The 17,093-nt window shown below is 41.6% G+C and overlaps 1 protein-coding gene across 2 annotated transcripts; it reads right to left on the bottom strand.

Moving 5' to 3' along the window:
• Positions 1-301: 301 nt before the first annotated feature.
• On the bottom strand, positions 302-14,707 carry pygma (phosphorylase, glycogen, muscle A). Of its 2 annotated transcripts, none has more exons than XM_027022680.3 (20): positions 14,360-14,707; positions 8,145-8,246; positions 7,953-8,031; positions 7,603-7,706; positions 7,325-7,456; positions 7,055-7,166; positions 6,870-6,952; positions 6,609-6,752; positions 6,379-6,471; positions 5,982-6,128; positions 5,629-5,792; positions 5,415-5,529; positions 5,075-5,176; positions 4,734-4,881; positions 3,965-4,023; positions 3,233-3,374; positions 2,916-3,123; positions 1,469-1,603; positions 1,184-1,250; positions 302-1,079 (listed from the first exon to the last, which is right to left on the bottom strand). In XM_027022680.3, exons 1-20 carry the CDS (start codon positions 14,600-14,602, stop codon positions 930-932), a joined length of 2,529 nt encoding a protein of 842 aa, XP_026878481.2. In that variant the 5' UTR covers positions 14,603-14,707; the 3' UTR covers positions 302-929. The 2 variants fall into 2 exon arrangements, with proteins under 2 accessions (XP_026878481.2, XP_081576255.1); XM_081720129.1 differs by having other exon boundaries at positions 8,103-8,246.
• Positions 14,708-17,093: the final 2,386 nt, after the last annotated feature.

The following is a 17,093-nucleotide window of genomic DNA, read 5'->3' on the forward strand; positions in this document are numbered from 1 at the left end:
GGGAAAGTACACCTGTCGTACTGGTTTTTCTCCATGTCTGAAATCTCCTTTGCTCCAGTCGGGGGCGTCACACCATGCCAAAGTAAATAGAACAAAGACTGTGGGTCCTTGGAATGTACTGGCTCATAGTGTGTCGTTCTGTATGTGTTCTGGCACCCTAAGGTCTATCTGGGAGAAAGCCAAAGCTTGCTAGTTTTAGCCTCTGTATCATCTGTATCATCATGGCCTGGGTCGCTTCTGTTAAGTGACCGGACTTCTGATAACTCACTACCAAATCGCATGGAAACTCATTACAAAACAGTGGTTTCTTAATGGTTTATTGTCCGTTAATAGCAAGGTTCACCCCCTTGCTAGATACAGGCACGTGTGTCTGTTTGACTTTATGTACTAAAGTGGATATGCCGGACAATGAGCTTAGTCGATAAGTGATCAGTTTTAAACATATTGAATTCAATGAGGACAATGTGTATTTACTTTAGTAAGGATGTACAAAAACAACACTAATGAAAAGGTCATGTTGTATACTCTTGTCTTCAATACACCTCAGAGAGGTAGCCTAACATGACATAGCATCTCTCTGATGCAATCGCCGACTAGTGTTTAGAACTTTCAGTGTGTTTTCACATTTTCTCCCATTACAAAAGCATATTCTAGTTGACAAAAAACAAAACAACTGAACAATGATAAACTCTTTATGCTCACTGTTCTTAGACACGTGACACTTTCCAAACTGACTGACCATTAAGCACTGGAAACTGATGGACTCTGCACATGTGTGTTTTTGTGAGACATTTTACAAAGACAAACAGTCCTGAAAGACAAACAGTGAGACATTGCTAAATATATTCTGAAGCGGCTTTTCTTGTGATCGCTGCTGCAGCGTGCTAGTGCGGCTGAGGGCGGAGCTGGCCTCGGGTGTTCTGGGAGCGTTATTTCAGGTCGTCGGGGGCTGCGATCTTCTCCAGACTGGGTTCTACACCCCAGATCTCACGAGCATACTGACTGATGGTGCGGTCGCTGGAGAACTTGCCGGAACCCGCAATGTTTAAGATCACCTTCTTGGTCCATTCCCTGGGTTTCTGTGAGAAAGGTTTAGAGCCGAAGCAGAGAAAAGTGTGATCATTTGGACGGTGAAATGCTGTGTGTTTTGGCAGTAAGTCTAAAGGTGTCTCGCTTCACTTGCCTTGTAAAGAGCACTGACTTTCTCTTGACATTTCATGTAGTCTTCATAGTCTGCAAATACTTTAAACCTGTATGCAGTTTTGTCAGAGAAAGTCAGAGTAACGATGACCTTGCCCTCTTCACTTTTGTGCTGATGACATTTCTTTTAATGCTTAATTAAAAAAAAAACACGTGTTTTTTTTTTTTAATAATAATGTACTGAAGTAGCTATGCAAATGAGTCAGAAGAACAGTAACGTGTATGTGTAAGAGAGTGTTATGTGTAATGTATGATTTGCTGGTGTCACCTGTCATGGTGCATGAGCATATCGACGATGCCCTTGAAGAGGTCAGGCTGCTTGGTGCTGAAGAATCCGGCCGCGATCTGGTCAACGGCCAGCTTCAGCTCCGGAATACGGTTGTAGTACTCTGAGGCGTTGTATCTGTGGAACAGAGGAATGAACCAGCTCACGCCCTCCGGCTTCAGAAACGCGAATCATTGCGGAGCTGATGATGGATACTGGCCTTCTCAAGAAACTCTGCGTGTTATACAACAAAACTTCTCCAGCCGTTCCCTCGCTCTGTTGGCATGCATTTCAGCGTGAAGACAGCAACCTGACCCACATCACACTTTGGTCTCTACACCACATCACACTTTAGGCTCTGCACCAAATCACTATCTAGCATCAAAGGCGTCTTTGAGACAGCACTGCCCAACGTAAATAAATAAAATGAAGTTTCAGGGTTAGCATGAATTCCTTCCACCTGTCACGAGTGGCCCGCCCAAGCAGCCTGTCTCGATGGTTAGCCTGTTTTATTTTCTCCGTTCCCGTTTTGGGTCTTTGTTATGGTTTTCGCTGTCTCATGAGTTTCACCTGCTGGCAGGTCATTGTGATTCCATGATCGCTATCGCCCGCGTTAATCGCGCATGTTAATCGCCTGTGTTCATTTCGCTGCTCGTGTGCGTGTTATTTTCTTGTAGCCTACTTCCCATTTCTGTTGCCGTGTGTGTTTTGTATACTATGTTTCGTCATTCTCTCTCTTTTTACTGTATGACCCCGGACCGTGAGTACGACTTATTATGGATTTGAACCTCGAATACGTGCGCTTCGTGATCGCTCCACGTTACACCACTGTAATGACAATCAGCGCGTCTTGAGATATATATATATACATACACACACACACACACACACACACACACACACATATATATATATATCAAGACGCGCTGATTGTCATTACAGTGGTGCATATACACACACACACACACACACACACACACACACACACACACACACACACACATATATATATATATATATATATATATATATATATATATATATATATATATATATAATTTTATTTATTCATTTATTTATTTATTTATATATTTAGATATATTGTATTTAAAAGTAAAAGGAAATGACAGCATGGGAAATAACCCCTAAATCATTATGCTTTTTAAAAATATATGCAAGGCTATTTTTTGCTGTTAATTACAGTCTGCCTACTTTGCAGCGTATTAATATAAACAGCGATGCTTTACTGCCTTTCAGTTCACCAGTGTGAAAACAACTAATCTGCATCTGTACAGCCTTTAAAGTTCTGTGTAAATTGCCCTGGGATTAAATGCATGTTGCCTCTGAAGCAGTTTCTCTGCAGATTTTGTTGTATAAAAGACTTTTTGTTAAACCAGGATCTATAGTCCTTTACCAAACGTCCCAGAGCCCCGTGTGATACCACTCTCACCCCTTCTTGTCCAAGGCCTCCACGTCCTCCACCCTCATGCCGAAGATGAAGAGGTTCTCCTCTCCGGCCTCCTCTGCCATCTCCACGTTGGCTCCGTCCATGGTGCCGATGGTCAGAGCACCGTTCAGCATGAACTTCATGTTACCTGTTCCAGAAGCTTCTGTGCCGGCTGTGGATATTTGCTCAGACAGGTCGGCAGCAGGAATAGCTGGAGGGTGGGCGAGAGCAGGTGCTTTAGATCAGGATCTTCTCTGTACTTGGGGAATAAAAACCGAGGAGGAGAACCCAATGTAACTGGATCAGGTGTGAAAGGGCACCTTTTTCAGCCAGGGTGACTCTATAGTTCTCGAGGAAGATGACTTTGAGCCGGTCACCCACCACTGGGTCGTTGTTGACCACTTCTCCGATGGCCGTGACCAGACGTATGATCATCTTTGCAGTGTGGTAGCCTGGGGCAGCCTGTGACAGCAAGACACAACTGACCTATCACCAACTGACTTAATGGTGTACAAACAATCTGTGACCAATTGACCTCCACTACACAACCAGTCTATTACATATTGACCTAACAGTATATAACCAGACAATGTCTAACCGACCTAGCACTACACAACCTGTCAATGACCAGTTGACATAATGGTAGACAACAAATATATGACCAGCTGACCTAGCACTACACAACCTGTCAATGACCAGTTGACATAATGGTAAACAACAAATATTATGACCAGCTGACCTAGCACTACACAACCTGTCAATGACCAGTTGACATAATGGTAGACAACAAATATATGACCAGCTGACCTAGCACTACACAACCTGTCAATGACCAGTTGACATAATGGTAGACAACAAATATATGACCAGCTGACCTAGCACTACACAACCTGTCAATGACCAGTTGACATAATGGTAGGCAACAAATATATGACCAGCTGACCTAGCGTTACATAACGACGCTCTGACCCGCTGACTTAACGATACACAAGTCTGCATGGATATGACTGTACTAGACACATTCAAGTTGTAGAGCTGTGGAATAAGCTCACCTTTCCACCAATCATAACGGTTCTGGGGGTCCACTGCTTGTTGGGGTCCTTCTTGATACCTGAAACAAACGTTTAAAAGACACATTATATATAGTAACACTTTACATTAAGGTTCTCTTAACAAACATTATTCACAACATTATGTAACAATACCTAACTATGAACTCAGCATTACTGAACCGTGTCAGCATTAATGAACTGTAAGTTAACAAATTAATTAACTCCTATATTAACGGGCATCAGACCTCCTAATTGATGTAAGTAAGAGATATTTAATTGATGTGAGTAAGAGATAGAGGGATTGATGTGGAATGAGTAAGAGATAGAGGGATTGATGTGCTGTGAGTAATAGATAAAGGGATTGATTTACATTTGAGTAATAGATAGAGGGATTGATGTGCTGTGACTAATAGATAGGGGGATTGATGTGGAATGAGTAATAGATAGGGGGATTGATGTGCTGTGAGTAATAGATAGAGGGACTGATGTGCTGCGAGTAATAGATAGAGGGATTGATGTGCTGTGAGTAATAGATAGGGGGATTGATGTGCTGTGATTAATATATAGAGGGATTGATGTGCTGTGAGTAATAGATAGAGGGATTGATGTGCTGTGAGTAATAGATAGGGGGATTGATGTGCTGTGAGTAATAGATAGAGGGATTGATGTGCTGTGAGTAATAGATAGAGGGATTGATGTGCTGTGAGTAATAGATAGAGGGATTGATGTGGAAGAATGTGAGGAGGAGTGAGAGCGAGGCTGTACTTACGGTTATAGTAGGTGATGATGTGCAGGCAGTTAAGCAGCTGTCTCTTATACTCATGGATTCTTTTGACTTGGATGTCAAATATGGAGTTGGGGTTGATCTTCACCTTGTATTGCTCCTCCAGATGTGTGGCAAACTTCAGTTTGTTCTCCTACACCAGGGGAGAGCAGACAGAACCCGGCCTAAACTTTGACCTTTAGTGATAGTTCACCACAATGTGATATGAGATTAGGTGTCCATTATTAATTACTTGATTTGGAGAAACACAGATTGTATCACGGATACAAAAGTTAGAATCGGTGAGAAAAGTGTCCTCCTGTGACCCTGTCTGATGTCTTTCTCACCTGCTTGACTTTGGCGACATCGCGAATGAAAGCGTCATCATCAACAAAGCTGTGCAGTTTCCTCAGCTGGCTCAGGTCGCGGATGAAGTCTTCTCCTATTCTCTAGCACACAGAATCATGCACAGCCATCACACTTGGCTCAAGAGACGTGCAAACCAATAAGAAATCATAGTATGACATTCAACTTCAGTGTCACTACAGTAATACTCTGACTTATGTAAACATACTGACTATATGTAACCCCATATGCCTTATTGTGAGTTTGCTGGGATGAGTTAAGCATAGACCTATCTTAAGTTAGGCCTAGCCAAAGTTAGACCTAGCCAAAGCTAGTGCTGACCTCTGCGATGACCTCGGCCAGGCCTGGGTTGCACATGACCAGCCAGCGGCGGGGGGTGATTCCGTTGGTTTTATTTTGGAACTTGTGCGGGTCCATCTCATAAAAGTCCTTAAACCTGTAAACATAGCCCAAAGACCAGGTGAGGGGAGTGAAGAGCATGACAGTGTATGTGCTAAGCAGGTGTGTGTCTCTTGTGCCGCAGAGTCGTACGCACACAGTGGCTTTGAGGATGTCGGAGTGTATTTGTGCCACGCCGTTAACGGCATGTGAGCCGACGATGCACAAGTGCGCCATATTGACTCTCTTCATGCCTCCCTCCTCGATCAGAGACATACGCTGCAGACGCTCCATATCGCCAGGGTAGAGGGATGCCACGCGCTGCATAGCCACACACACACACACACACACACACACACACACACACACACACACAGAATGTTTACAAGGCCCACAGATGCACACATACACATGCACACATATTCCACGCTCCGGCCTTTCATGCAGAGAAATATTGTCATCATAATCATATGAAAATCATAAAATTGTGTGCGCATGTGTGTATCTGACCTCCAGGTGGCGCTGGTTGATCTCGTATATGATCTCGAGGTGCCGAGGCAGCAAGGTCTGGAACAGGTCGATAGGCCAGCGCTCCAGAGCCTCGGGCAGCACTGTGTGGTTTGTGTAAGCACAAGTCTTCACCGTGACGTCCCAGGCCTATGACCAGATCACAGCACATGAGTGTAGCAGACTCACTTCACTGCAGACCAATTTTAAACAGGTTTTGTGTTTAAAAATCAACATAATGTGCTAGAGAACTCTCTGTACAATGGTTTACTATTACTTGCAACAAAAAAAATGTTGGAAGCTCAGTAAGATTATGTTCATTGCCCCCTAATGAGCAATGGAGGTGGAAATGCGTTGTGAAATGAAGTAAAGGAGTCTGGGCACTGTAATATTCTTTTACGTTTTCCCATGGCAGCTTCTCCTCGTCAACCAGCACTCTTATCAACTCAGGAATAGCAAGGGCAGGGTGGGTGTCATTCAGCTGGATGGCCACCTGAGGGCAGACAAGAGGCAAACATGCTTTAACACTGTCAAAGGCTATAGACTACAGATCCAGCTGTACCTCTAGATTTTTAACCTCATTCAGAAACATTGTCATAGCGACATGTCGAGCGGCTGTGCTCGGCCTACCTTTTTGGGGAGACACGTGAAATCCGTGCGCACGACCTCCCTAGAGCCAAATTTGGAGACCTTGAAGCGGCGGATGATGTCCTGGAGCGTGGCAGCCACAACAAAGTATTCCTGCTTCAAACGCAGTTCCTTCCCTTCAAAGAACTGCACAGAGCCACAGAGAGACTTCTAAAACCTGGCCAAAGTCTGTTTGATACTGTGGCTAATTTCAATGCAAAGATCACGTGAGATGACCGGAGACAGAGCGACGGGTTTACTGACGTTGTCATTGGGGTAGAGCACGCGAGAGATGTTCTCAGCCAAGTTTCGGTCCAGCACAGCCTGGATGTAGCCGCCGACATTGACTAAGAAGGCGTAAAGAAAGAAGATCAAGGTTAAGGCACGTTTGATTCTGATCCCAAACCAGGGAAGCGTGGCCTATTTCTGCGTCTGTATGTGTGACTCACAGTCTTTCAGGTTAAACTCGCATGGAGCCTTGGCAGACCACAGTCTCATGGTGTTTACAACATTGTTTCTGTAGCCAGGCACGGGAGTGTCATAGGGTAAGGCCAAGACCACCTGTGAGCACCAGCAAGAAGGCAACACATCCAACACATGGGTTTTGTTACTTCCTTTATACAGTTAGTCCCAAACCACACACACACACACACACACACACACACACACACACACACACACACACACATACACACACACTCAGAGTAAACTTCATTTACTTGAGTGTCCACCCATTTCACTCCATCTGGGTGGTGCTCTGTCCTGCCGTAGAAGTGCACGGGGCGCATGTATTCAGGGCGGGCTTTCTCCCATGGGTTGCCGTAGCGCAGCCAATCATCAGCTTCTTCCACCTGTTGGTCATTGATATAAATAAAGTTTCTAAACTGGCATAATGAAAAAAAAACACATAGTCAGCCTCACTTTCTTGTTTATTTAAACAAGACCTTTCTTGCCATGTTTACACTACTGGTATTTTCAAGACAAGTGTGGGATTTACCTGCCAGCCACTAACGATTTTCTGATTAAAGATTCCAAACTCATAACGAATGCCATAGCCATAGGCGGCCAAACCCAGAGAGGCCATGGAGTCCAAGAAGCAGGCTAGAATTGAAGGAGAATTAGGAAGGCAAACAAAGGAGAATTAGGAGGCAAACGAAAGATAGACAGAGGAAGAAAAATCGTCTACGTGCAACTACAGATAAAACTCGTTAACATCTGGTAAGGTTTCCCGCCGTTAAACTCGGTGTGAAATTATGACTCTCACCGGAGATTGCCCTTCAAACGCTTAATCTCTGTCCTTAAAACGGTGCCGTAACGCACCGTGGCGATGACGGCAGTAAGACGTACCCGCCAGACGGCCTAGGCCTCCGTTCCCCAGTCCAGCATCCTCCTCCATGTCCTCCAGGTCCTCCATGTCTAGTCCCAGCTGCAGGAGCAGAAGAGGCAGCTCACTGTGAGCGGTTTCACACAGAGTCAGCCAAGTGAACCCGGCTGCACCTTAAACTGGGTCCGAAGTTGCAAAGCTCGAGGAGCAGGCACCTGGTACGCAGCCTCGTCACAAGCGTTCTCCAAAGCCAGGTTCACCATGGTGTTCTGCAGAGCACGACCCATGTAGAACTCCAGAGAGAGATAGTACACCCGCTGGAGAGACGCAGGGGAGGGAGACATTTTTAATGGTTATCATCCAGAGTATTTCCTACGAGGACGCTTACCTTTCAAGAGGCAGGTTAGATTGTTGATGCAGTACCTTCCCAACCAAACTAAGGCAACTTTAAAATTAAACACCTGTGGTATTCATATTATAAACTGCTACTTCGGGAGGGGAACAATATACAGCAACGTGCAAGACCTTCAAATATATATTTTGTGTTATTAAAGATGCATAATTTGTCTTAATAAGCACCCTCATGCAAAACAGACATGCTCAGGCTTTAACAAAATGAAATGTTTGCCATTTTTAACCATAATATGAACAGCTAACAGCTGTCATTAGAATAGCAGTAACAATATTCTGACCTGTATTATTCACAACTACAAATAGCAAATATACAAAATACAAAAAATATTCCAAAACGCAACCGTGACATCTTCTAGCATCCTTGGTTGGTGATTTAAATCTATGAATTCTATATTGGTCTGTATCATGATTCAGGAAATAAAAAAGACCCAATCTTACATATACTGGGGATGTTCACAGGAAGCCAGGGTAACAGGGGTTAAGCTTGAGTCAGACTACAGTATGAATTTTGGACTAAATTTTCAAAACAACATATGGCGGCACCGCATAACTAGGACATCTGTTCCCTGCAAGAGCTGAGCATCAACAAGACCAAATGACTCCAGAGGCTGAAGCAATCCAAAACATCCCAATGAAAAAGTGGATGAGCATTATACCCATGGAGGTGTAAAACTGGCTGGCATGTATCATAACAAAATTCAAAGCTGTTTTGCAGCCGACATGATCCTGCCACTGTCCTACTCTGAGGAGGGTTTCATCGAATAGCAGCAATTTCATTTCACCGTATTTCTTTAGTGCGGTATCTGCTCTAAGTTATATCTCATATATAATCAGAGGGAAAACTATTTCTTTCTTCAGAAACCTATATTTCAGTAAATATTATTTATAAACGAGTAGAACTGGAAAATTTACCAGTGGAAGTTGAAAATCTCTGTATTTTGTGACCAGCGGTTGCTACTGTATGCTTATCTGTTTGCTTCTATAAGCTGTTGTCACTGTATATTTAATATCATTTGTCACTGTATGTTTAAGAAGTTTGTCACTCTATGTTTAAGTAGGTTGTCACTGTATCTTTATGTATGTTGTCACTGTATGATTAAGTAGGTTGTCACTGCATCTTTACGTATGTTGTCACTGTATCTTTATGTATGTTGTCACTGTATGTTTAAGTAGGTTGTCACTGTAGCTTTATCTAGGTTGTCAATGTATCTTTATGTAGGTTGTCACTGTATCTTTACGAATGTTGTCACTGTATCTTTACGTAGGTTGTCACTGTATGTTTAAGTAGGTGGTCACTGTATCTTTATGTATGTGGTCACTGTATGTTTAAGTGTGTGGTCACCATATGCTTATATCTGTGCTTCTATAGTTTGGCTACTGTGCAGGAAAACATTCTCAGGGTGTAGGTCTTCATGCTGTGGGCTATTTTGGGGCTATGCCAAGGATTGTTTTCCTTCCTTGCCTCACTCCCCTATTGAGGAGTAACATCAGGCAATATGTTTCTACAACCTTGGATGGAGCCCATAAAATCTAAGATTTTTCCCCCACTGTTGTATACCCAGGTACAGAGGGTGAGCAAGCAGGAGACAGACAGAGAGAGAGGGGGGGGGGAGAGAGAGAGAGATGGAGAGAGAGGGAGAGAGGGAGAGAGAGAGAGAGGGAGAGAGAGGGAGAGGGGGGAGAGGGAGAGAGAGGGAGAGAGGGAGAGAGAGAGAGAGGGAGAGAGAGAGAGGGAGAGCGAGAGAGGGGGGAGAGAGAGAGAGAGAGAGAGAGAGAGAGAGAGGGAGAGAGAGGGAGAAAGAGGGAGAGAGAGAGGGAGAGAGGGAGAGAGAGAGGGGGAGAGAGAGAGGGAGAGAGAGAGAGAGAGAGAGAGAGAGAGAGAGAGAGGGAGAAAGAGGGAGAGAGAGAGGGAGAGAGGGAGAGAGAGAGGGGGAGAGAGATAGAGAGAGAGGGAGAGAGAGGGAGAGAGAGAGAGAGAGAGAGTGGGGGCTTGATATAGGCAGAGAGGGGAAGGTCACGGGTATTATATAACACTGACATTTTGACTCCAGTAAAAATAACCACCCCTGGGGTCATTAGAAAAGGTTATGTAGTCTGTGCATGAGGTTGTGCTGCCATAGAAAGGAAAAATGGCACTTGGGGGATAGTCCTTAAGTCAACTAGACCACTCTGTTTGTGCTGTCCTGCACTAAACAGGTATAAACTAGAAGGCATATGATTGATATTTGGAAAGATTTGAAATTTAAAAAAAAAGTTTTTATTATTATTATTATATTTGTATTTAACTGGAATGTAATTTGAGTTAATCACACTGAATATTTTTCACTTTTCCCCTTTAGAACCTAGAACACTCTCCCACCCTAACCCATACTGCCTTCAGCACACACACAAAAAACCCCACACATTTTTAAAAAAATTGTATATAAAATTACAAAGTGTCATTTTGGTACATAATTACATGTTGGTAGGAACAGTGTCACATTCATGAAATTCAAAGTTTTAAGAAGGTTTATTAGATATGCAAGACCTTTTCAGTAGGCCTGTCCTTAAATGAGTATAAGGGACATACATATAGAAACTATAGTTTATACAATAACTTTTAAACCTGACTGTTTTTCTGTCACAGTACTAGCTAACATTTTGACTTTTACTGAAAGCCAAAACACCCCTGTAATATTGATAAATGTGTACAGAGTAACCTTAACAGTTTAAATGAGGACTTTGTAAGAGATTTGTGTCATCTGTGATATACTGAGCCATATATTCCCTAAACATATTTAGGGATATACAATATAAGTCTATATAATCCTCTATGATCATCTTTCTTCTTAGGATAGGGATGCATTCCATCATGTATAAATTCCTGTGGTGACCTTTCACTGAGGGAATGACTCTTGACCTTTGTATCAAATATACCTTAAACTTCCAGCAACCTTGGGCTTAGTAGCAGAGCGAAAGGTCAGAGATATTGCAACTGTACTGAGATTTAATCTGTCTGTATTAACCTAACAAAAATACACCCACAGTCTGCTTTTACACTGTTACACAGCATGAATATAATTGTCAAGTAAAATGACCAAGATGTTAGACCAAGTATGAAATTAGACTTAAAAAATGTTATATATCAAATCATTTGCATTATCTGGCACAATTACTTGAGGATAAGAAGAGTAAACATTTACTATAAACATTTATTAAACACAGATGTTACGGGCATTGAATGTCAAAGAACTGACACAGAATCCACGATTTAATATGATGTGATTCTATGCTGTGTAGGCACTTTGACATAATATCGCCCATCTGCCCCAGACACTCTGTAATCTTTGCAAAAGAACTGAATGTCTTCATTAGAGAAAATTATAGGGCGCTCATCAAATCTGAGAGTAGCAAATTGCTCATTTCTTACAGTGCACATTTTCCTCCTCCCCAAATGGTCCTCCTATCTTTTTTACCAGCAGCAACTTTCCTTTTCTATAAAATTATTGCACTGAACAAATAAATCCTCCTCCCACTTAAAAGTTCTTAAGTAACTGATTACACGGGTACTCCAGTTTCAATTTGGCTAATTACTGAATCAGAGTTTGCAGGACAAGCCATGCTGTTATAACGACTGCTAAATTCCAAATAGCCCAACTAACAATAAGAAATTCAGATAACATCATGTAGTGAATGCATCTTAAATTAGAGGTACATCAATATCATCAACATCAACATCATCAATATCATCCCAGTGGTGCAGAAACTAATGTGGAATGAACCTTACAAACAAAAAGGCCAACTATAAACTGTTATTATAAGTCTGTTATCATAATTACTTTGAACTCAAAATGCCCGCTGTAATCAATTACTTAGAATCCTTGATAGAATATGGTGGGAAATGTGTTCTACTTTGAACCCCCCCAGGTTTTTTCTAGAAAATAGTGCTCTTTGCACATGCCAATTCCCTTATGTGGTTTTTCTCTACGCATTCTAATCCTCATGGGGGGCTGTTGGTGAGAGCCAAAGTGTGAAGTTACTGCACCTTTTCAAGGAGCCGCACATGCAGCCACTCACAGCAGAGGCGGACATGTTTTGACGGGAGAGGATCTGTTCTGTTTATGTGTGTCTAAATATTCTTTATTTCAATGAAGAATACGATTTAAAACTGCTGTTAGTTTTCTTTTTAACAGTGAGGGTCTTTTGAAATTACCTACATGTGGGTTAAGGTTCAAAATCACCTTCTGCCAGATGTGAGCTGTGAGCGGGATGAAAAACTGTATTTGGCACATGCTTGGATTCATTTCTGCACAACAGACTTATTGTTGTTAACAGAATTCAGATTTTCCTGTTTGACCCCAGAATGAACGCAAAATTCTCAGTACAGGAATCCTGTCAGCCCTGGTGCAGACGTGTTGAGCCAACCGATATTTTTCTTCCTGGTCACCTAGTGTTTGCTTATTTTTCTGGATGGAAGACTCCTTTAAGGAGGACAGGAGTCATCCTTTAAAGGACTTTTATTTTATTTCGCTTTCCCACAGTTGAGTCATGTATACACCCCCCCAGAGCATTAGGTCTCTGCAGCTGGACTGAGTGAGTCACTGGTAGGAAGGTGAAGGCCAGCGCGCTTCTTTTGATGCAACTGCACAGTGTTTCTGCACACTTGGGGGGAAAGAAGAGAACACAAATCATTAAACCAAAGGGTACTAAGCTTAGCTGGTCCCTTAGCAACACCAGGAAGGGACAGAGTCTGTCATTCATCCCTGGCAAGGAAAGCACAACTAGCGTTCTCTGAGACCACGAACCATCGAATGAGTCAAAGATGAAACAAAGATAAAACTCACTGGCACTGTTCGTTTTTCAAAAAGTAATGGTCATTTTATGGTGTGCCCTGCATCCGTTGTGTGCTACAGCATATCAAGGCAGTCAAACTCTCGTTTTGACAATTAGCATTGTTTTTGTTCTCACCACTACTGTGGAGACAAAGAGCAACTAAATATGAACAGCATATTCTGTGACCTGCTGATCTGAGTTTTAGCCTCTCTAATTGTAAGAGAAGGCTGAACCTATAAAGGATGCTTGTATCAATGAATAGAGAAAGTTGGATATTTATGTCAAGTGCACTGCACTTTCCTTAAAGCGATATTATAATGAAACAAATAATGTTATTTAATTATCATAACAGTTTCGTACATAACAGACATTTTTATGACCCTAAAAATAACAAACTGCACCAATATCATAATAGATCTGACCGATGACCAACATATATTTTATTTACTCACATGAAATTCAAATGTAAGATGTTTGAAAAATCATTTCTGAATGATGCTAAATTGTACACGAAGAAGAAGAACCCACTTCCGTCGGTACTCATTTTACTTTTTTTACATACCTGCACTTTTCACACGCGTACTCTTTTCTGCCCTCTGCATAAACTTCACAATGACATAACAGAGCTTCAACCAGAACCAGTGCTAAATGCAGCCATTAACATTAGTGCCACAGCGGTCGCGTCAGCAAAAACTCCCGCAGTAACGTTAGTGAAGATGAATGGTGCGATTGTTGGCCAAAGGGTCAAATTATGCGCGCACACACACAATATAGTATCATACATATATTACATTATTCAATTATTCTAGATTATTATATGCCATGTAATAAAGTGAATATTTTGTTATATGGTTGTCACTTTGAGTAAATACATTTATGCTGTGAACATGAGTCATATCTCCTAGTATCAGAATTCAGAATGTAATACTTTATGATACATACGCATTTTTCAATTTCAAACTGTGGCATGAATGTAGGCCTATTTAAGTTTTCCCTGCTATAGGCTACAGAAACCAATACAGCATTGCTGTGGCTTATGTCTACTGGCATTTAAGTGACTCAGTATTAACACGGTTGACTTAGCAGCATGATCTCTCATGTCTATTTTGGCAAGTGCAAAAGTCACACTAAAAAATGGCATTTTCAGTCTTTATTTCAGACTAGATTTTTGACTGCAGTAGTGACCTGAATGAGCTTAACTTACTTTGGGGTCTTTCTCGTAATAGTGCTGTTGTGTTCTTATCCATCTGCCCACCAAGTGGTCCCGGACGGTGTGCGCCAGCGCAAAGTAGTAATCCCGCTTTGTGGCAACATTTCTGTCCTTCACCAGTGTAAAGTGGAGATGACGGTTAAAGTTCGTCTTGAGATCTGAAACATTGTCAACGCCGGCAAGTCCCCTCACTGAGATTTGCTTCCTTTTGTCATAGTCTGACAGTGGCTTCGACATGGTGACCCTAGTCTGTCTGATGGCGGATGGACGATAAAATGTAAACGCGGAGCCGAACGATGAACCCGCAACTGTCACCGCAACGCCGCTTCAGCGCTTACATCGCCGGCCATTTAAAACCGGCGGCATTAATATTCATTAAAGGGCGGGTTCTGGTCAAGGATAAAGGTTATTATATTGTTCACTTCAGAATCTGTGTGTAATTATAATGTAATTAGAATATTAACAAGACAGGAACCAGGACGTTCAAGTGATGTTCCTGTTAATTGTGGAAGTCACCATCCAAAGTGTTCGCAGACACTGTGGGACTACAACTCCCAAGAACACACTGCTGTGTGATTGACACCACAGACTGGAAACCTAGAGAAGCGCCGGAGTGTAAGAACTTTCAAGAAGGTCGGGACATTAATAGCCCCTAAGACCCATTCCAAAGGGCGTGATATTTGAAAGACATGCCTTATGAGTCTCATCTACAGTGTGCTCTCACAGCGACACTTTTATACTAGTTATTTACTAATTATTCACTATAATACTAGTTATAATTATTTTATTCACTTGATGTTTACCCTGATTTAAGATTATTGTTTTATTTAAACAACATTGACAACCCTGCTATCTAAATTGACCAAAAAAAGTATTTTCAATTTTATTTGTTTATTTATACAGTAACATCACAAATGGAGTATGTACTTTTTCACTTTCTCTGCAAAGTTTGTTTGTGTTGTTCTTGCTGGAAGACGCATCAATTAAAAATGTCCAATTATCCCTTACAACTTCTGCCTCAAACCAGTAATACAAGAGAGTAATACATGAAAAGCATAAAGAGCAGCTACGTGAATGCAGTCTATTCGTGATAGTTTTTCAATAGTCCCTTTTTAAAGATAACATTGGAATTTCTATTCAAGCTTAAGAATTAAGTTAATAATCATAAAAGCAGTACTTTAAAGGTTTGACAGTATAATAAAATGTCAGGGCATTCTATATACAAGGAAAATTGATTTTTACAGCTAACTTTAAAAGGCCTACTATAAAATGAAGGTTTATAGGCATGAAAGCTCAGAATACACGTATTTTCTTCATTCACCAGTAGGCCTTAAAAAACCCCCAACATATTGCTTATTAATGCAAAATTTAAATATGTTAAAAAAGAAACAATATTTCTTTGAGCCCAATCTAGATATGTTTTAACCAGGTGTCTGTAAGCAGTTTTCCCATATTGCTGAATGAAATTTGTAGTGTCTGGTTAAGCTTTATTAAAGTCCTTTGTACATGTCAGCCACTAGGGGAATTAGGGGACTAATTCTACCTGAATTATTTCTACTTAATTCTACCTAATTCTACCTGAGCTCCATTTTGACAAAACTCAGAAAAATAACTGGGTTAAGTCTCTTATCGCCTAATACTTGCAGGACACACTTCAGCTTGGCTGCACTCGATAAATGTAAGGGTAACTGCAGTGAAACAATCCTTTGTGGTGATAGAACAACATTGTCTATTCAAGTGTTTACATTTTGGAAACGTTTTGAATTTTAAAAGAATACATTCATAGAAATATGCTGTACTAGGCGGAGAAAAAAAAAATCACTAAATCCACACTAAATTATTTGGAGAAAAGAACGGTCAGTTAGCGCCACCGTGGTGTGCTGCTTGGATCTGAAACAGGAACGCTATGCTTAAAAACACACAAGTGTCACCAAGTTTTAAAATGTATTGCCGAGTAAATAATCATAGTGTAACGTTGACCCGAGTGCCGCAGGGCCCTGTGCGTCTTGTGCCGCGGAACAAGACGCACAGACTCCCTCGACTTTGTGTAACATTTAATGGCATTAAACACGAACGACATAGAACATGAACACAAACAGTTAAACACCAATGTGACAGAAGCAAACGACATTAACCCCAATCACCAAGGCTGAGGCACGCACTGCCGGAGGTTTCAATAGACAGACACTCCACGGTAAACCCCGTGCAGGTGCGTGCCATCACGGAGGGCGTGGCCACAAACGAGGGTGAACCCCCCTGCACGCGGCAAAATATACTTATATACTTAGAAATATAAAGTCAATTTCATGACCAGTTAAATGATCTCATGAACACTTGATTAAGTCCTTTTTTTTAAAATAACCAGTCCACATGAATAGAGTATGTACTAACATGAGTAAATGAGTGAGTAAGTTAGTGTGTGTGTGTGTGTGTGTGTGTGTGTGTGTGTGTGTGTGTGTGTGTGTGTGTGTGTGTGTGTGTGTTTTAACAATAGCAGAATTTTTAGCAGGCGTTTTAGTGAGGATGTTTTAAAATTGTAACACTTTATTCATTAATTCCACAACTTCTCAAAAATAATAAAAATGTACCAAAAATAATGTCAATCCACAGAATGGTAAATATGACCTCAAGAACCTGAGAAAAAAATTGAAACTCTTCTGTTAATAACAGGAAATGCAATGGCTGTATATTTCACAACAGACAGGAAATGAAGTGTAAAATACAGCTG

The sequence above is a fragment of the Electrophorus electricus genome, chromosome 8 (assembly GCF_041902795.1).
Source record: "Electrophorus electricus isolate QZ-2024a chromosome 8, ASM4190279v1, whole genome shotgun sequence".
Lineage (NCBI taxonomy): Eukaryota > Metazoa > Chordata > Actinopteri > Gymnotiformes > Gymnotidae > Electrophorus > Electrophorus electricus.

What these genes read in the sequence shown, in the direction of transcription:
- pygma (XM_081720129.1), bottom strand. Translation starts at nt 14,602, where the DNA reads ATGTCGAAGCCACTGTCAGACTATGACAAAAGGAAGCAAATCTCAGTG. An exon ending in AGTCACCCTGGCTGAAAAAG is followed by an intron (nt 3,124 to 3,232) that starts GTGCCCTTTCAC and finishes CCCACCCTCCAG; the next exon opens with CTATTCCTGCTGCCGACCTG. An exon ending in GAGGCCTTGGACAAGAAGGG is followed by an intron (nt 1,604 to 2,915) that starts GTGAGAGTGGTA and finishes TCTGTTCCACAG; the next exon opens with ATACAACGCCTCAGAGTACT.